This window comes from Anomaloglossus baeobatrachus, chromosome 4, assembly GCF_048569485.1.
Source record: "Anomaloglossus baeobatrachus isolate aAnoBae1 chromosome 4, aAnoBae1.hap1, whole genome shotgun sequence".
NCBI classification, from domain to species: domain Eukaryota; kingdom Metazoa; phylum Chordata; class Amphibia; order Anura; family Aromobatidae; genus Anomaloglossus; species Anomaloglossus baeobatrachus.
The window spans coordinates 638096335-638117381 of NC_134356.1; the positions used below are offsets into that span (position 1 = coordinate 638096335).

General features: G+C 46.3%; 1 protein-coding gene across 1 annotated transcript in view; it reads right to left on the reverse strand.

The window, feature by feature from the left end:
• Positions 1–21047, reverse strand: part of BMP1 (bone morphogenetic protein 1) — a 161456-nt gene that overhangs the window by 98125 nt on the left and 42284 nt on the right. Inside the window, exon 2 of the mRNA XM_075346448.1 lies at positions 11274–11369. Coding sequence (XP_075202563.1) covers positions 11274–11369 — 96 coding nt within the window. The remainder of the gene's footprint in view (positions 1–11273; positions 11370–21047) is intronic.

Genomic DNA, 21047 nt, shown 5'->3' on the forward strand with positions numbered 1-21047 from the left:
TCCAGTTCTAGGTTCGAGTGATTTTTGGGCTGTTCGAGATCGAACTAGAACTCGAGCTTTTTGCTAAAAGCTCGATAGTTCTAGATATGTTCGAGAACGGTTCTAGCAGCAAAAAGCAGGGCTTTTTACAGCTACAGTGTGCAGGAGCCATCGCTGGCAGCCTGCCACAAGCTGGTAACCAAGATAAACATCGGGTATCCAAGCAAAGCGCTTTGGTTAGTAACCCGATGTTTATCTTAGTTACGTGCAGGAAGCCCACACTTTCCCGCTCAGCTCAAGCTCACTCCGCCCCCTCCTGCCTGCGGCATGTACACATACATACACACACACACACACACACACACACACATCCCCCCCCCCCCCCCGCTCGGCTTACCTGCGGTGATGAAGTCCCGCCATCCCGACCTCAGCGCTGTCACTGTCCTCCATGGCCGCCGCTTGTCACATCACCTCTCGCTTCCGACCCGAGACTGACTAGCGGTGACGTCACGGACCTCTCGCGATACTTGCTGTGAAGGCGCCGGTCATTGACCTCAGTGACAGGGGCTGTCAGTGTGCTGGAGATCAGCGCAGGTAATGTACCTCGCTGACAGCAGCACTTGTCATGCCCTACAGTGACCTGGGCTGACCCATTGATGTTAGCTCAGGTCACTGCACTGCTCTCCCAGCCAATGGGGAACATCCTGCTCTTCATTGACTGGGACAGTGTGGATCGTCATGGCAACCCCTTGGATTACACCAGACCTGGATTTGTTTTTCAATCTAATAAATTGGTTAAAGAGGGAATGTTTTGGGGAGTGTTTTTTCAAATAAAAATGTGTTTGTCGTCTATTTTTTTTTATTACTGACTGGGTTGGTGATGTCGGGTATCTGATAGACGCCTGACCTCACCAACCCCAGGGCTTGATGCCAGGTGACATTACACACCTGGTATTAACCCCATATATTACCCCGTTTGCCAACGCACCAGGGCGCGGGATGAGCTGGGGCGAAGCACCAGGATTGGCGCATCTAATGGATGCGCCACTTCTGGGGCGGCTGCGGCCTGCTATTTTTAGGCTGGGGAGATTCCAATAACCATGGACCTCCCTAGTCTGAGAATATCAGGCCCCAGCTGTCTGCTTTACCTTGGCTGGTGATCCAATTTTGGGGGACCCCTACGTGTTTTTTTTTTTTTTAATTATTTATTTAATTTAAAATAACAGCGTGGGGTGCCCTCAGTTTTGGATTACCAGCCAAGGTGAGGTTGCCAGCTGTGGTCTGCAGGCTGCAGCCGTCTGCTTTACCCTAGCTGGCTACAAAACTAGGGGGAACCCTACGTCATTTTTTTTTCATTTTTTTGGCTAAATACAAAGCTAAGCACCCCTTAGTGCCACATGAAAGGTACCAAAGGGTGTTCCACTTTTTCTCCACTTTTTCTCCACTTTTTCTCCACTTTTTCTCCTCTTATGCTCCACTTTTTCTCCTCTTATGCTCCACTTTTTCTCCACTTTTTCTCCACTTTTTCTCCACTTTTTCTCCACTTTTTCTCCTCTTATGCTCCACTTTTTCTCCACTTTTTCTCCACTTTTTCTCCTCTTATGCTCCACTTTTTCTCCTCTTATGCTCCACTTTTTCTCCTCTTATGCTCCAGTTTTTTCTCCAGTTTTTTCTCCAGTTTTTTCTCCAGTTTTTCTCCTCTTATGCTCCACTTTTTCTCCACTTTTTCTCCACTTATGCTCCACTTTTTCTCCTCTTATGCTCCACTTTTTCTCCACTTTTTCTCCACTTTTTCTCCACTTTTTTCTCCACTTTTTCTCCTCTTATGCTCCACTTTTTCTCCACTTTTTCTCCACTTATGCTCCACTTTTTCTCCACTTTTTCTCCACTTTTTCTCCTCTTATGCTCCACTTTTTCTCCACTTTTTCTCCACTTTTTCTCCACTTTCTCCTCTTATGCTCCACTTTTTCTCCACTTTTTCTCCACTTTTTCTCCTCTTATGCTCCACTTTTTCTCCGTTCTTTTTCTATGGTCAGTCTACCCATTAGCTCTGCCATGCATACTGTAGCTCTACACCTACTGCACATGTTACTTTATGATTGACATCTCTTTCGTACCAGAGCTGTCTAAGCCTACTCTGACCCCATATTTGTCATTACTATATTGTCCTTGTACTGTATTATGACATTTGTATCATGTGTTTCATTTCTTGCTGTGTTGCAATTTTTTTGCTGCATCCCAATTGTACCTCTACATTGTTCGAGTTTATGTTATTGTTCTCTCACTCTTATGTGATACTGATTATTGTCATTTTTCATGATTACATGCAGATAAGTCCAATCTGACGAAGGCTCAGGCCGAAACGTCATTTGTAACTTGTTTTGGACAAAAACATATATGCTTATGAAAAAAAAAATTTCTTAATACGGACCAATAAAGAGTGATTTTGCATTACTATCCATTGTGACTTACTGACTTAGTCTGGGAGATATAGAGTGCCGAGGTTACTCACTAATTTTATCTATTATTACCTCTGAGCACCTATATACCAGTGAGCAGAGCTTCCTCTACAGTAGTTCTCCTGATTAGGCATGCCCTTACCTCATGAGCAGGGCATTGCAGCTTTGGTAGCAACCATTACGACATGGACTCTGCTGCTGTGGACCCGGGGAGAGTGAGTGCAGATTCATTGCACCCACACTCCTCACATGAAGGGTCCGCACTCCTAGAAAATGGGGGATACGTTCCCTGAGTGTCTCCCCCCCATATTTAGACGGTCCAGAGTCGTCGTGGGACCCCTTTATTTTTTTTCTTACAATAAATTGGTGAAAGAGGAAATGTTTTGGGGACTGTTTTTTCAAATAAATTTCTTTTGTCAATTTTTTGTTTTTGTTAGTACTGACAGTTTATGATGTTGGGTATCTAATAGACGCCATGACATCACAAACTGCTGGGCTTGATCTCAGGTGACTTTACAGCTAGTATCAACCCGATTTATTACCCCGTTTGCCACTGCACCAGGGCACGGGATGAGCTGGGGTGAAGCGCCAGGATTGGCGCATCTAGTGGATGCGCCACGTCTGGGGTGCCTGCGGCCTGCTATTTTTAGGCTGTGAAGGCCCAATAACTATGGACCTTCCCACCCTGAGAATACCAGACCACAGCTGTCCGCTTTACCTTGGCTGGTGATCCAATTTGGGGGGGACCCTACTTTTATTGTGTAATTATTAATATTTATAAAATAATTATAAAAAAGAGCCTGAGGGGACCTCCACATTGGATCCCCAACCACGGTAAAGCTGCCAGCTGTGGTTTTCAGGCTACAGCCGTCTGCTTTACCCTAGCTGGCTATCAAAAATGGGGGGACCCAACGTCATTTTTTTTTTAACTATTTTTTAAATAGAAAAAATTAATGGGCTTCCCTGTATTTTGATTGCCAACCAAGGTAACGGCAGGCAGATGGGGGTGGCAACCCATAGCTGTCTGCTTTATCTGCTGAGAATCAAAAATACCGCGGAGCGCTACGTCATTTTTTTAAAGATTTATTTTTACAGCACTGTGATGTCTAGCAATCAAAATACAGGGAAGCCCATTTTATTTTTAGTTATTTAAATAAATAATTAAAAAAAATATATATGGGCTCCCGCTGCATTTTTTGTATTGCTAGCTAAGGGTAATCCAAGCAGCTACTGGCTCCTAACCCCCACTGCTTGGTGTTACCTTCACTGGCAATGGAAAATCCAGGGAAGCATTTTTTATTTTTTTTGCCAAAAAACTACAAAAAAAGGACGTGAGCTTCGCCATATTTTTGTATGCTAGCCAGGTATAGCAGGCAGGTGCTGGAAGAGTTGGATACAGCGCCAGAAGATGGCGCTTCTATGAAAATGCCATTTTCTGAGGCGGCTGCAGACTGCAATTCGCAGCAGTGGGGCCCAGAAAGCTCAGGCCAACCGGTGGTGCGGATTCCAATCCCCAGCTGCCTAGTTGTACCTGGCTGGACACAAAAATGGGGCAAAGCCTACGTCATTTGTTTTCTAATTATTTCATGAAATTCATGAAATAATATAAAAAGGGCTTCCCTTTATTTTTGGTTCCCAGCCGGGTACAAATAGGCAACTGGGGGTTGGGGGCAGCCGTACCTGCCTGCTGTACCTGGCTAGCATACAAAAATATGGCGAAGCCCACATAATTTTTTCAGGGGGCAAAAAACGTCTGCATACAGTCCTGGATGGAGTATGCTGAGCCTTGTAGTTCTGCAGCTGCTGTCTGTCTGTATGGAGAAGAGCAGACAGCAGCTGCAGAACTACAAGGCTCAGCATACTCCATCCAGGACTGTATGCAGAAGTTTTTTGCCCACCAAAAAAATGACGTGGGCTTCGCCATATTTTTGTATGCTAGCCAGGTACAGCAGGCAGCCACGGGCTGCCTCCAACCCCCAGTTGCCTATTTGTACCCGGCTGGGAACCAAAAATATAGGGAAGCCCGTTTTTTTTAATTATTTCTCTTATTTCATGAAATAATTAAAAAACAAATGACGTGGGCTTCGCCCTATTTTTGTGTCCAGCCGGGTACAACTAGGCAGCTGGGGACTGGAATCCGCAGCACAGGTTAGCCCGAGGTTTGTGGGCGCCTCTGCTGCGGATTTCAGTCCGCAGCCGTCCCAGAAAATGGCGCTCTCATAGAAGCGCCATCATCTGGCGCTGTATCCAACTCTTCCAACAGCCCTGGAGCCGGGTGGCTTGTTGGGTAATCATGAGTTAATACTGGCTTTGTTTTACCAGCCAGTATTAAGCCAGAGATTCTTAATGTCAGGCACGTTTGACCCGGCCATTAAGAATCTCCAATAAAGGGTTAAAAAAAAAGACACCACACAGAGAAAAAATACTTTAATAGAAATAAATACACAGACACATTAGAGACTCCATCTTTATTACCCCTGTCAGCCCTCCACGACCCTGCTCTTCTGTCTGCTTTCTTTCTAGTGTAGTAGTAGTGACGATTGTAGTGAGGGGCATCACTTGGGGCTGGGGAACCTCCATCCTCACTACAATGCTCACTACAATCGTGCAGCCTTCACTCTGTGAGTGATCAGTGCTGGCTGCTAGCGGTAACGCTGACAGACGCGTTACCATAGCAACGGTGCTCTCGGAGCCGCGGTTAGCGGTGACGTCACCGCTAACTGCGTTGCTATGGCAACGGTGATCTCCGTTAATGACCGGCTGTGTCAGCCGGTCCCTAACGGAACGGGGAGTCGACCGTGTGCTAGAGCATGTCGCCGGTACACGGCGATACACATATGTGCACCGTGTACCGGAGAGATGCACTCGCAGGTCCTACATGACGTGTCATAGTCATGTGACCAGTCTGTAGCCAATGAGATAATAGCCACGTGACTGGTCACATGGCTATTTTGACGTCACGATAGGTCCTGCTTCTCTGCTGGCAGTGCAGGTCACCGGGAGGATTCAGCGATCATCGGATCGAATAGCGGCAGGAGACAGAGTGCAGAAGGGATCGCGAGGACCGGTAAGTGTTATGGCAATGTTTATTAACTGTTTGTGTTTAGTTATTAAAAGGTATCAACCACTGAGGACTCTCTGTTCTTTTAAACAATTTTTTTAACTGTTTGTGTACATTTATCATGCATTTTTATGTGTTTGTGATTGCCTCCCATTATAGCCTATACGTTCGAGTTCGGTTCGTCGAACGTTCGACGAACCGAACTCGAAGGGGACCCCCGTTCGGCGAACCGACCTCGAGCCGAACTGCGACCGGTTCGCTCATCTCTAATGACCATATATATTTGGACCTGCTCCTGTAAAGCCTATGGAAGCTATTGAAACCATCAAGAGAACTACAATGTGATTTTGGGTTTGGAGGGATTGTCCGACCAGACATTTATGACATGTTCTTTATTACTAGTGGGAAAAATCTTTGAATCTAACCAGTTAATAAAAGGGCAGTAATAATAATTACTCACATTAAGTAACGTAGTTGCTGACAAAAACCATCTGTAGGAAGTGATGCTCATAGGTCCCGTAGGGCATCATCACTGCACTTACATCATGTGCAGAACTACGTAAGTTTTACATTGGAGGGAAATTCTATATTTTTTTAGCATTTTATCATCTTAAATATTGGTACGTTCTTGTAACATCCGGGAATAAAAGCAGTACGGAGAAGAACCATGTCCACGGCTTACCACCAGCTCAGATAGATCTATCATGCCATGCCGATTTGGTCGGAACAGGGTGACCTCACCACGGCTGTGGCAGGGTGTAGGTGTGTGTACAAGTCTGCGGGCTGTATAAAATCATCTCCATGACAGTTTATCAAAACAGGAAACTAAAGAGAACAACAGGATGAGCGTGTGTGTGTGTGTGGGGGGGGGGGGGGGGGAGAGAAGGGGGCATATACTAGGGATGAGATAAAATAGCGTTTTGGGGAGAGAGGAAAAGTCAGGTTATACGTGAGGAAGAAATCACAGGAAGGGAGAGACTGCGAACTGTAGACGAGAACACTGATATTACAGAATCAAGAATCAGGACAGGGGTTGTGGGAAACCGAGGGTTGTCCAGGTCAGGGAAAGACCATCACAAATGTGACAAGTTGCTTGATATTGTGCAATGTTATCTTTTTGGCCATTAAGGTTAATCACAAACTACGAAAAAAAATAAAAAAGAAAAAAAAATCCAGCTGTAAAATTCTTAACTGGGCACAATTTGGCTATTTTCACTTAAGGGCGTACTCACTTTTGATGCCAACAGTTTAGACATGTGTGGAGTTATATAGAGGACACCAAATTTACACTGTTATACAAGCTGTACACTGACTACTTTACATTGCATAAATCAAAGTGTCATATCTTTAGTGTTGTCCCATGAAAATAAAACATTTCCAAAAATGTGAGGAGTGTACTGACTTTCGTGATATACTGTAATTAATATATATCTCCCTATATAACAACCTTCAGCTCAATCTCGAGCCATGGTGACTTGATGGATGAACTATCTGTACGAAGATCGATCTTATGCAAGCCTAGATAGGTCCACAAGGGTCTTGTCCGCTGTTATCTCAATAATACCAATCTATCAGGTTGATGACCTTTCTATTCGCCTTGTTCCTTCCATTTTTCCAACCATGATGTCTTTCTTCAGTGATCTACTCATGAGGTGTCCAACGTAGGTAAGCTGTAACTTGGGGAACCTTACTTCGAGTGACAGATCTGGCTTTATTTGTTCCCAAACAGATTTTTTTTTCATCTCGTCATCCATGGAGTTGATAACATATTTCTCCTGCACCACATTCCGGAGGCGTTGATTCTTGTCTTGTTTCTTTGTCGTCCACATTGTCTATGATTGTTTGCCGATTGTCTCTACCACTTTGCTTTCCCACTAATACTTTCATCATGTTTACTTATGCCTTAACAGTTATAATACACTAATCCTTACTCACCTTCGCTATCCCCAAACTCCATCACGCTAAAAACAAAATTTTTATCTCATCTTCCCTCTTACCACCCCACCTTACCTCATCTGCTGACCTGCTCCCCAATCTCACATTTCTTACAGAAGCACAAAACAAGCCGAGCACTCTCCTTCTTCCACTTATTTTGAACTCTGCTTCTCTTCACAGCTGGAGACATATCTCCCAATCCTGGACATCCAGAGATGGACATTAATTATTTCTCCCTCCCATCACCCCACACCAGAAGTAAAGTACAGCAATATCTGAACTATAAAACCCATTCCCTTGATGCTCACTCCACCGCTCCCTCATTCAAGAGCGATTTGGACCGCCCGTTCCATCTGCAATAAGCTCAATGTCATTCATGACTGTTTTAACTCGCACAATCTATCCTTCCTAGGCCTAACCAAAACATGGCCTTTCCTTCTGCGCTGTGTTACCATGGTTTTCACTTCATCCACATTTCTCTCCCTGGCAATAGACATGGTGGAGGAGTGGGTCTTCTCCTCTCTAACACTGGCACCTTCAACCAAATCCCCCCTTCACCTTCCCTGTTATTGAAATGCATTATGTCCATAGCTACTCTCCCTCCAACCTCCAAGTGACCATCTTACATTGACCCACGGGTCCGACCACTGCCTTTATTGACCAATTCTTCACCTGGCTTCTACACTTTAGCTTTTTTGACATTCTAACCAACATCATGGTGACTTCAACATCCCCACTGACACATGCCAATGGTCAGCCTCTAAACTCCTGTCACTTTCTTAATTCTTTGGTCTCATTCAGTGGTCCTCAACAGCCACCCACACAGACGGACATACATTAGATCACATCTTCCCCTGCCTCTGCTACCCATCTAATCTCACCTTTCTGACCACCATTACTCACCTTCACATCCCTGTCATCCTCACTATCTCTTCAACCTATCAATTTCTGGTACCTTCCCATCTGCTTTTAAACATGCCAGTATTACATGTATCCTAAAGAAACCATCCCTTGACCTGACCTCATCCAGCTTTTGGCACATATCGCAACTCCTGTACACCTCCAAACTCCTCGAAAAGCACATCCACATTGTACTTTCCTCCAATCTTCAATTCGGTGTCTGCCCCCCACCATTCCACTGAAACTGCCCTAACAAAAATCACTCAAGACTTACCATAAAAGCTAACACAAATTTTTCTATACTCCTTTTAGACCTGTCCTCTGCCTTTGACACAGTCAACCACTTCTTCCAGATCCTTCCCTTGGTATCACAGACCTTACCCCTCTCCTGGATCTCCTCATACTTCATATGTATATTATGTATGTATGTATGTATGTATATTATGTATATTATGTATGTATGTATGTATGTATGTATATTATGTATGTATGTATGTATGTATGTATATTATGTATATTATGTATGTATGTATGTATGTATGTATCTACCATTCCTACACTACCTTCTCATTTCATCCTCTGTTGAGTCTCTCAAGAATCTGTCTTGGGACCCCTACTCTTCTCAATCTATACCTTTGGCCTGGAACACCTCAAAGTTCCATGGCTTCCAATACCACATATACGCTGATGACACTCAGATTAGTGTTGGGCGAGTAGTTGACTATTCGTACTCGCTATGCTGTTAGCGAGTACTGTCCGCTACTCGCATATTCGTTACGAGTAGTGGGCACAATGTAAGTCAATGGGAAATACTGACTAAGTAGCGAGTAACCCGAAAGCTGTACTCTTTGTGCGAGTAGCGAATAGTGATAATGATAGCTAGCAATAGGTTGTTTTTTTTTTTTATGTATTTATTTAGAAATCTTACAATTTTCACACTGGCTATTGCAGCTATTTTAAACCCAATTCCTATTCTTTTATAAAGACTTTTCAGAAGTCACATATTATAATCACAGTCATGTTACAGTGTAGCACCTCTACATACAGTGCCTCCACTATGACTTTTGCACACGCTCACTAGAAGCTTCAATGCAAACGATAGGGTCTGAGTCAGTCAGTCTATTGCTGCTAATGTTCAAGTGAATTTTACAAAAAAGGAAGTAGGAGTTTAGTATAGCCACAGTAGCCAGTGTGAAAATTGCAACTTTTAATGACAGAAAAAGGGAAGAGTTTACCACAATATCGAATGGGACCTTAACCAAATAAAATTGCAAAATTGATTTTTAATACAGATCAAGATGGGGGGGGGAACCCACATAAAAAAAAACCTCACATACATAATAAGCATTATTCTTTTAACCATGTTAGTGATGACCATCTGTAAGGTGCTGTGGAATTATAGACATGAATAAAGAACAAACCTGTGCAGTTACATCCAGCTCTTCTCTGTCCTTTAAATATACATATATAATGACATGAAATATATGTGGTGTCGTGTTCACAGATATTGGTTAAAAAGAAAAAAAAAAAAAAGGGGATTTAATTTCACTCCCTATTGCTGTCAGATTAAGATCTAGAAAATGAACGGAAACTTTGTCATTGTGGGCGGTTAAGGGAAAATTATAGTTATTATTATTGTTAATATAGTCCGGGAATGGTATGATATTACACAGATGACCCCTTCACGTAAGGAGGAGGTCGTCTATGTAATGGCCACACCATTCCAGGCTGTCAAAATATGGATTAGATTAATTTAAAGAAAATAAAAAAAAGTTACACCCACCACGGCATGACGATATTTGCTCATGATGGAGACGATTTCCCAACCTGGTATTGTAACTGAGTTCTATACACTCAAGGAAAAATGAGTTGTAATGCACTTACATCCCATGCAAAGAAAGGACACTAGGGTACATGAAAAGTCCCCACGTTGAGAGAAACAAAAGTTATAGGGCACTTCTGATTGGGAGAGCCACAGCACGGGTCATATGCCAATGATAAGACGCCATGTCTCCCGCATTCTCAATTCCTTTTTTGCCAAAATACCATGGCTGCATTTACATGGTTCCTCGCCAACAATCAACATGAAAGAGCCCCACCATAGTCGCTCTAGGCATTAAACGCAGATGCCATTGGACGGTGAAGTATTTAGAACATTAAAATTGCCTCTTGTCTCAGACAATATAGGTAGGAAAAAAAAAATTAACGTATTTTTTGTTTTATAAGACGCACTGGATTATAAGACGCACCCCAAAAAGAGATAAAAAAAAGCAAAAAAAAAGGGGGCTATCTTATACTCCGGTGGTGTCTTACCGTAGGGGTGGGGTCGACAGCAGTGGTGGATCGGGCCGTTCGGGGGTGAGATGCTCTGTCGGTGGTGCGATCTTCAAATAATGCCGCCCGACAATCCGACTCAATGACAATCCGACTCAATGACAATCCGAGAGCTCCATCTGCGCACGCGCCGACTCCTGGCGGCATTATTTGAAGATCGCATCACCGACAGAGCATCTCACCCCCGCACTGCCTTGCTACACACAGCGCCCACCACAGCCAGCAAAGCCCCACACCGTCGACAGAGCATCTCAGCCACCGCACCGCCCACCGCAGTCTGCACAGCGCCCATTCTCCACCTCTCAATAAGTTACATTCAGATTTTAAAACACACTCCTCATTTTCCTCCAAAATTTTTGGGAGGAAAAGAGAGTCTTACAACCCGAAAATACGGTATGTGTATATAGTATATATATATATATATATATATATATATATATATATATATATATATATATATATATATATATTTTGTCTTAAACATATATACATTTTTTTTTTGCAGATTAGATACACTAGATAATTATCTATAAAAAATAAAAAAAAATAGAAAAGGAATAAACCTTGAGGTTGCACAGGAAAATCCCACATTTATGACAACTGACCTGAAGTGCGTGTTCTGTTTCTTGAGCTTTCATGTAGATCTATTTTCAAGTTGGCCAAATCTTCTTCATCTAAAGCAATGTCCCCCCAGAAAGCGACTAAAAGTGAGAAAAGCAAAACAAAAATGCAAAATTAGACAACATGCTTGACAGCCATGTACTTATAGTTAAAAACAAACTGAATATGACTCTACAGCCAAACTAAGAGGAGACCTCAGAGTAGGACTCAAATCTGACAAGTCCCATCATGAGATTTAGGCCACAGCAGAAGTCAGTTTTTTCTTTTATTTAATTCCTACAAGTTCTTTGAGTATTCAGTTTTTCTCTTTTTAAAAATACACAGTATCGACCTACAGATTAGAGCCCTTTTGTGTGCCCCAAATGCAGATTTTTATGGTCTTCAAGGGTGGTCCTCACAAGGAGTAATGCCCAAAGACTAGCTGTCAAGAGTGTGTCACGGGTAACACAGTCATGTAGTTTCTGGCCATAGAAGGTCACAGTGTTTGGCTGAACTAAATGCTTCCTGACTTTCCATTGTTCCTGCTGTCAGTATTCATTGCTATAGGTAGCTTTCCTGCTGCATTCATCACTCTCCCCTTTGGACCAAACAGGAGCTTGTCTGCCACCCAGCTGCTGATCAGCATTATTTTGGTGCTTAAATACCCCTTCCTTCCCTTGGACTGATGCTGGTGATATTTTCAGTTCCTTCAAGCCGAGTTTGCAAGCAGGTGGTTTGTACTCATCTGTGGTTTCGTTGCTTAAAACTCTGCTTAACTTCTACCTGAGTCATCTAAAATCATAAATATTTCATGTTTTTCCCCATTGTGTCTTCCTTGTGTCTTTTATAGTTGATTAGAGGGGTTAACGAAGAGCTCATCTTATCCGTTCCCTATTTAAGGCCCAGCACTATGGATACCTAGGGTCAGGTATACGGCTCGGCACATAGGTGCAGCACCTATATAGAGTGGTGAGGGACCCGACCCCAGGGACCAGCAGTAGCTTCGGTCAGAGGTCACCATCTCCCTTTCGCCATGTGCTTGGTACTTCCCCGTACCTAGCAAGACCCTTGCCCCAGAAATTCCTGTGAGAATGGTCACCAAGGTAAAGCTCATAGATATTAACATATTTGGTGTACTACATAAAAGGATCCATATCTTTGGAACTATGACAGATTTAAGAAAAAATACAGTCCAAGCACTGGACTGAAAATGGGCTTTCTAGAAAGCCTATTAGTTCATCTTCCCCACACAGGGGAATAAAATAAGAGCAAAAACTGTCCACTTTTGACCTGGTGATAGGTCTTCTTTATTAAGCTCTCCTCTCCCGCCCGGTCTTCTCTAACCATCCATCACCGCTGGACCAGAAGAGATGAAGCCATGAACGCCAATTATCTGACTGCTGAGATTACAGATTGGCTTCGGAATAAGATAATTTGGGGCTACAATATCAGCTTTTCCGGTCTGGTAGAGCCAGTCAGACAGGCAGCAGTTGACCGAAGAGTTGAAACCCCTATACACCCTCAAAGATGGTCAACTTTTGACCTCGTGATAGGTCTTTATTTAGCTCTCCTCTCTAGCGCTATCTTCTCTAACCATACACCACTGCTGGACCAGAAGAGACAAAGCCATGAACGCCAATTATCTGACTGCTGAGATTACAGATTGGCTTCGGGATCAGAAGACTTGGGGCTGGAAAATCAGCTCTTCCGGTCTCGTAGAGCCAGTCAGACAGGCAGCACTTGACTGAAGAGCTGAAACCCCTATACACCCTCAAAAATGATCAACTTGCTCAGCCAACAGTCATTCCTGCTGGCCCACACCAAGCTCAGTCCGGCCATGCAATCGTTTTCACAGGGGAAAGGATATTAACTTGCTCTCAGACACCTTTGTCTCCAGATTAAAATTTCCTTGCGAACACAGGATGAAGCATGGAAATTCATTCTGCCCAATCTTGCTTTGATGTGAAGAGTTATGATGCCCATACACGCATAATATAAAAAGGCCGGACCTGACAAAATTAGGAGTGCAAGGCAATTTTATCTACATTTTCATTGACACCTTTAGTCTTCAAAAAACAAAAACACCTCCTTTTTCAATCTTTACCATAAGTTCCTTAACAATTTTGCCTTGAGGGATTGAGTAACCTGAAACAAAACTATTGCCGGATACAGTTCTGCAAAGGCTTCATTTATAAAAGACTACTAATAGCAGTGCCACGTGTGGCTCAATTGACAAGACTGAAGGGTCCAAATAAAAGGGTACATAAAACACACAATCAGCAGCTAAACACCGAATTGAAAGAGAAGTCCCATCCCCAATATGTAGTAGGTGTAATAATAAGAATATTAGCAGATACCTCCAATTAGAAAAGTAGTATAGTTCTCCTGATAAGCTATGGAACATACTTAATGTGCAGGGCATTATGTCGCGGGCGGAGGAGGGGACGCTGCGCTCTCCCACTGCTCGGGTCCGGCTGCTGCGGCCGCTGCTGCTCGGTGGCTCGAGCGATGGGCCGGATCCCGGGGACTCGAGCGGCGCTCCTCGCCCGTGAGTGAAAAGGGGAATGGTTTTGGTTTTGGGGAGAGATTGTCCGTGACGCCACCCACGGTTGTGGTGATTGTGTGGACACCACCGCTGCTCTGGACGGGGATCCCGGGAGCGGTGACAGGGAGCAGCTAAGTTGTTATTTCTCCCCTCCGTGGGTAGGGGGTTGGTTGTCCCGGGGCCCAGTGATGGGGTAGGGGATGATGGCAGGTGGGTTGCGGGGCCTGGTGAGGTGCAGGGTCGCGGGGGCAGCGCTGTGCCGCACGGCACGGTAGTACTCACTCAGCCTGAGACGATGACACAGTCCTCGGTAAAACACACGGCTGGAAAGACTGTTCCCACGGACGGCTGCTGTTGCTTTTCCCCGGTCGTTGACGGTGACTGTCTCTTTCCCTGCACCTAGTATTTCTGTTGGTTGCGATGGGTTCCCACCGGTAACCCGCTCCCCGACTTGGATATGGGCCGGAGGAGCCCCTCTTTGCCCGCAGGCGCTGGCCCTGAGAAACTGGTGCCTTGGCGGTGGCGGTGTCTCTCTCATACGGTTGGACGGTTGCCTTCAAATCGGGACTTAGTTGTTTGGAAACCCGGAGGTCCCCTTCACTGACGGATTTGGCAAATTTACGGCGACTCCTAGACTTGCCGGGATCTGAAAGGCCCCTGCCAATGGTGCTGGCTTCTCCTTGTGTACCGGTCCGGTACCGCCGGGTCACCACCCGTCCACGGTCCTTACGGCAACTCCAATAGGCCACTCCTGCAGACGGTCACCGCCGTCTGCTAACCTTGCTGTCTCTGTCCGGGGCACACACCCGGACGCTCTCAGTTAGTTACTCTAGTACCACTTTCCTCCTCACACTCTCCCATCCAACACTAAACTGGTCTCTTTTCCCGCCTCCAGGACTGTGATCTCCTCGGTGGGCGGGGCCAACCGCCTGGCCCACCCCCTGGTGTGAACATAAGCCCCTGGAGGAAGGCAACAAGGATTTTTGGGTCTAGCTTTGATGTGCCTAACCGGGGTGTAGGGTGTGGTGATGTCATTACCTGTGACCCCTGGCTTGTCCAGGGCGTCACATTCCCCCTTAGCAAAATGCAGACCGTCCGCGGGCTGCCCGTCCAACACCGGTTTTATTTTTCTTTTAAACTGTAAAAAGATAAAAACACATACAAGTATAGTACCATCATCCCACAAGGGTAGGCACTTTTCTTAAACGTTGCAAACTGTTTCAAACGGTTAACGGTTACGGCTTCCGCTCTCACCCACACAAGTAACCTGGTCCTGATGCTGCCCCTAAGAAAACAGGCAGCACCCTTTGACCCCAGTTCTGCACCAAGTTACCCGAGCGGGATCTGTCCTTTCCAGGGGACCCACGTCCATGGGGAGCCCCTGGAAACCCCAGAGGGTAACCACCGGTTCAGGTGGTGGCTGGGCCCCAGCCTGCTCCACTGCGGGCCCTCCCTCCAATCTGCCTCTCCAGAGGCGGCAACGGTGGAAGCTGCAACAACAACATTATTTACATCCCACTAGTTTGTGGTTGCCCTGCAAGTTCACGGGCTTGTCCGTAAGGAGTCCCTTACGCAACTTAAAACGGTCCCCACGGGGACAACGGTGCCAGCAACGACCGGTTTCAAATCACAGTAGCAGACAATCAGGTGAACTTCGGTTGATCACTCATTTTCATTTTCAAAACTTGCACAACTTTTAAACACCGTGCTTTCAACACACTCTTCTGGTCCCAACGGGGACGGTGACAACGGTGCTCCGCTGCCCTTACTGTGACTCTTCTGTGTCTGCTGGGTCCTCTGCCACCAGCATATCAAACATGCAGTGACAGGCTTGCTGTGACATGGGCGCCCGGTATCCATTCCCACCATTACCCGCGGTGTAATAAACTACCGGTTCCCCCACATAGCGGAGACGCTCACTTGCCTCCCCACCTTCAAGGGCGGGTTCAGCACCAGAGCTAGAGTCGCTGGAGTCACCATCACTTGCATCTGCGTCAGGCGGGTTGCCGCCAGCTGCCGCAGCTTCCTGGCCTCCAGCATCCAGCACATCAGATCCTTCTGCAGTAGCACGGGGTAGCAGGTCAGGCGAGTTTACACTGAGGCGCCCCATGAGTAACGGCAGGGGTGATGCATAGGTCGAGACTAGGCCGGGCCCCTCAGCCGCAGTGCCCGGTCCTGGTAGGACATAGGGACGTGGGTCACCAGTCGGCTCTGTTACATCTGTCCCCATCCCGTACATCGAGGCAGTTGCAATCAGCATCTCCACCTCGTTGGTCCACTGCTCCATCATCCGGAAGATCTGATCCTGTTGACGTTGGTGGAACTCAATCACCCGGGCCTTCATCCATGCCACGGTCCCGGGCTCGGGGTCTGGCGCAATCACTGCCGGGACTTCTGGCACATTTTTAGTAAGGGGCCGCGGTCCTAGCGGTTCCCCCGGGAGTGATTCAGGGACGTCCTGAGCGTCTGCAGCCGGTTGGTCCGCCGGGGCGGATTGGCAGGGTATCGCTACCGGTTGGGCAGGTAGCGGGCCTAGTGGCGGGCGGCAGCAGCTAACACGGGTAGCGGGGAGAGAGGCAGGGTGAGCGGATGCAGGCCGGGCTCCTCAGCCTCAGTGGCCGATCCCTCGGGAATACAGGGGCGTGGGTCTCTTACCCGCTCCTCCAAATCCTCTTCCACCTCGCGTCTCCGCATAGCAGCCACTACGTCCACCATGTCGGTCTCCCACTCCTCTAGGAGGAGCTGCATATGGGCTTGCAGACGGCTATTCAACGGGGCAGTCCGGTCTCTCAGCCACATCGCCGTGCCGGGTGCGGGAGCGTCCTCGTTGGCGGTCGGACTGTGCATCTTGACAATCGAGCCTTCCAGGAACCCAGTATTGCTGCAGAGTCCTGGCGTCTCTGCTTTTATAGCCGCGGCTACATGCGACCAGTCGTCATTTCGTCCCCCTTAGCCTCTTTCCGGCTCCTCCTCTATCGGGGCGGGGTTTTGGCCTTCGCGCCTCCACTACTCGAGGAGACGCTCGAGCGGGAACTTTTCGCGCCAAAGATGGCGGCTTCTGAAATTTTTCGGCCGGACACCTCCGGCGGTAACAAGGCGCACCTCTACCCAACGGCAGAGCGGTAAGATCCTGTTCGTGATGCCAAGTTGTCGCGGGCGGAGGAGGGGACGCTGCGGTCTCCCACTGCTCGGGTCCGGCTGCCGCTGCTGCTCGAGCAATGGGCCGGATCCCGGGGACTCGAGCGGCGCTCCTCGCCCGTGAGTGAAAAGGGGAATGGTTTTGGTTTTGGGGAGATTGTCCGTGACGCCACCCACGGTTGTGGTGATTGTGTGGACACCACCGCTGCTCTGGACGGGGATCCTGGGAGCGGTGACAGGGAGCAGCTGAGTTGTTATTTCTCCCCTCCGTGGGTAGGGGGTTGGCTGTCCCGGGGCCCGGTGATGGGGTAGGGGATGATGGCAGGCGGGTTGCGGGGCCTGGTGAGGTGCAGGGTCGCGGGGGCAGCGCTGTGCCGCACGGCACGGTGGTACTCACTCAGCCTGAGACGATGACACAGTTCTCGGTAAAACACACGGCTGGAAAGACTGTTCCCACGGACGGCTGCTGTTGCTTTTCCCCGGTCGTTGACGGTGTCTGTCTCTTTCCCTGCACCTAGTATTTCTGTTGGTTGCGATGGGTTCCCACCGGTAACCCGCTCCCCGACTTGGATATGGGCCGGAGGAGCCCCTCTTTGCCCGCAGGCGCTGGCCCTGAGAAACTGGTGCCTTGGCGGTGGCGGTGTCTCTCTCATACGGTTGGACGGTTGCCTTCAATCGGGACTTCGTTGTTTGGAAACCCGGAGGTCCCCTTCACTGACGGATTTGGCAAATTTACGGCGACTCCTAGACTTGCCGGGATCCGAAAGGCCCCTGCCAATGGTGCTGGCTTCTCCTTGTGTACCGGTCCGGTACCGCCGGGTCACCACCCGTCCACGGTCCTTACGGCAACTCCGATAGGCCACTTCTGCAGACGGTCACCGCCGTCTGCTAACCTTGCTATCTCTGTCCGGGGCACACACCCGGACGCTCTCAGTTAGTTACTCTACTACCACTTTCCTCCTCACACTCTCCCGTCCAACACTAAACTGGTCTCTTTTCCCGCCTCCAGGACTGTGATCTCCTCGGTGGGTGGGGCCAACCGCCTGGCCCACCCCCTGGTGTGAACATCAGCCCCTGGAGGAAGGCAACAAGGATTTTTGGGTCTAGCTTTGATGTGCCTAACCGGGGTGTAGGGTGTGGTGAGGTCATTACCTGTGACCCCTGGCTTGTCCAGGGCGTCACAATTACAGTAGCTTAGGTATCCATGGTTACGACCATTAGCAACTAACTGCCCATATATGGGTGACCATAACCTTGGATACCTAAGCTACTGCCATGTCCTGCACATAAGGTAAGGGACATCGAAATCTAGTATAGTTCTTCTGAAAAGCTATGTCACTTAATTTATGTGCAGGGCATTGCAGTAGCTTAGGTATCCAAGGGTATATAAGGACAGTTAGTTGTTAGTGGTTGTAACCATGGATATGTAAACTACTGCAATGCCCTGCACATGAGGGAAGTGATATAGCTTGTGAGGAGAACTATACTACTTTTCCAATTGGAGGTATTTGCTAATATTCTAATTATTACACCTACTACATATTGGGATAGGATATTGGAGATGGGAATATCCCTTTAAGTAAACATTGGTCTAATGCAGCCAAAGTTCTTTGTTAGGTTTGGGCCCTATTTGCCTTCCCTATTAACTACCCGTCAGAAAAACACCAAGTTAGACCGGCATTGTGTGGACTCCAGAGAAGAAATAAAACCTTTAATTCCTCCCTTCTGCCGTGATGTCAGATTAACGCCTTCACCCCTGGGCGATTTTCTGTATTTCCGTTGTTTTTGCTCCCCTTCTTCCGAGAGCCGTACCTTTTTTATTTTCCGTCAATCTTGCCAAATAAGGGCTTATTTTTTGTGGGACGAATTGTAATTTTAAATGAAACTATGAGTTTTGCCATATAGTGTACTGGAAAATGGCTAAAAAAAAAAAATTGTGGAAAAATTGCAAAAAAAAAAGAAGTGCAACTGCACTATTGTTTTTGGGATATTTTATTCACAGTCTTCATGATATAGTAAAACTGATGTGTCAGTGTGATGCCTCAGGTCGGTGCGAGTTTCTAGACACCAAACATGTATGGGTTTACTTTTATTGAACGAATTAAAAAAAAAGTGGCACACTTTTTACGCCATATTCCGTAATCTGTAGCGTTCTCATTTTTCTGGAACTTGGGCTCAGTGATGGCTTATTTTTTTGCATCTCAAGTTGAGGTTTTTAACAGTTCCATTTTTGCGCACATGCTACATTTTGATCGCCTGTTATTGCATTTTGCGCAAAATTTGCAGCGGCCAAAAAACGTAATTTTTGGAGTTTGGATTTTTTTTTTGCCGCTACGCAATTTAATGATCAGTTTAACTGATCATATATTTTCATAGATCGGGCATTTCTTAACAAGGCAATACCGAATAGCTGTATTTTTTTTTTAACCCCTTAATTTTCAATAGGGCAAATGGAGGGGTTGATTAAAAAAAAAAAAAATAATAAAACATAAGTTCAAACTTTTTTTTTTTTTTATTTTACTAGTCCCCTAGGGGGCTATAAGGATCAGCAGTCTGATCGCTTGTGCATTTCTATAGATCACAGCCGAAATGCTGTTCTCCTCTTACTGCCAGCGCTCTGCCAGCTGTAAGAGGAAGCGAGTCATGATAGTGACAGGAGTCATCACATGACCCTGTGCTACCATCGGCTCCACGTGACCACGTCACGTGACTTCCGATGGCGGCAAGTGCGTGCTTACCGTGACGCGCATTTACATTGTGCTGTTACATTTTGATCTAAGGGGTTAACAGGCGCAAGTGGATCGCGGATCCACCTGCACCTGAAAGCCGCACATGTCTGCTGTTCAAATCAGCTGACGTGTGCGGCACTCACCACCAGCTCACTGCAGCAGCCGGCGGAGATTACCCTCACACGATCCATGACGTACACAGTAGATCATGTGTCGTGAAGAGGGTAATGATACATGAAAGTGGAAAACCTCTAAAAAAAAAATTAAGATACTATGATGAATTTCAGAAATGTTCTCAGTGTGTAAATCTTATGGTCTCTCCCCTCACCCAATTCTAGTGATTTTTAGCTACACGCAACGTGTTGTAACTTTCAGGAATTCTGCTGTTCTGGTGGAAGCCGTCATTTAAACACATGGAAGAATGTAACAGCTGCGATCTCACCTGGATGTTCTCATTACATAGTGGTGGAAACTAGATTTTACTTTATAGGGAAAAATCGGTGTTATGAATACAAATTAGGGCAAGAAACTGAAATGCCCCCTAATCAAACCAGTACACGGCGCAACGGGGTCCAGGGCTCAATGGACCAGTTAACAGTTGTCTACTTTTTTGGCACAAGTCACAATAATCCATAAAATGGTGAAGTCCAGACATTCGGTACCTGGTGGTTCCCCAACTATATGGGGCTAAGAGGCCAATTTCAAGTAAAATACAGGTTTATAAATAAAGATGAACATTTTTTTAACCCAAAACATAACCAACATATGCCAAATGTACTAAAGACAACCCTGGTCCACATACCCAAGTAGGTCACACAAATGTCATAAAGGGGGAGCCCCAAGCTCTATTAGCCAGTATGAAAAGACGCTCTTGTAGATTTCATCTGAATGGTCATCATGTAATAAAATACACTGGTCATACATTATATAAAAAAAAATATATCACGCATGTCCAAAATCCCTGCATTGCTTCCTTTCCTTCAAGAACATATCACAATATAAGGTTTTGCGCAAATTAGCGTAAAAAGTCGATGAGTGCCATGCAAGAGGAAAAAAAAAATAAATTGCAACATTATTCAATGAGTTGGTGCTGATCTGGGAATTTAAAAATAATATAAAGCTATAGGTAGAATGTGTACAAAGATATTAGATGGATAGAAGAGAAACTGTTGCAGGATATCTATTCTAAAAAATGTCCCAACCACCCTACAGTCCCCTATTTTTGATAAACAGCAAATTTAAAGCCAACAGCTGGGGGCTGAGATTATCAGGCTAGGAATGTCCATGGTTATTGGGCCTTCCCAGCCTGAGAATATCAGCCCCCAGCTGTCTGCTTTACCTTTGCTGGTTATCAAAAAAAGGGTGGA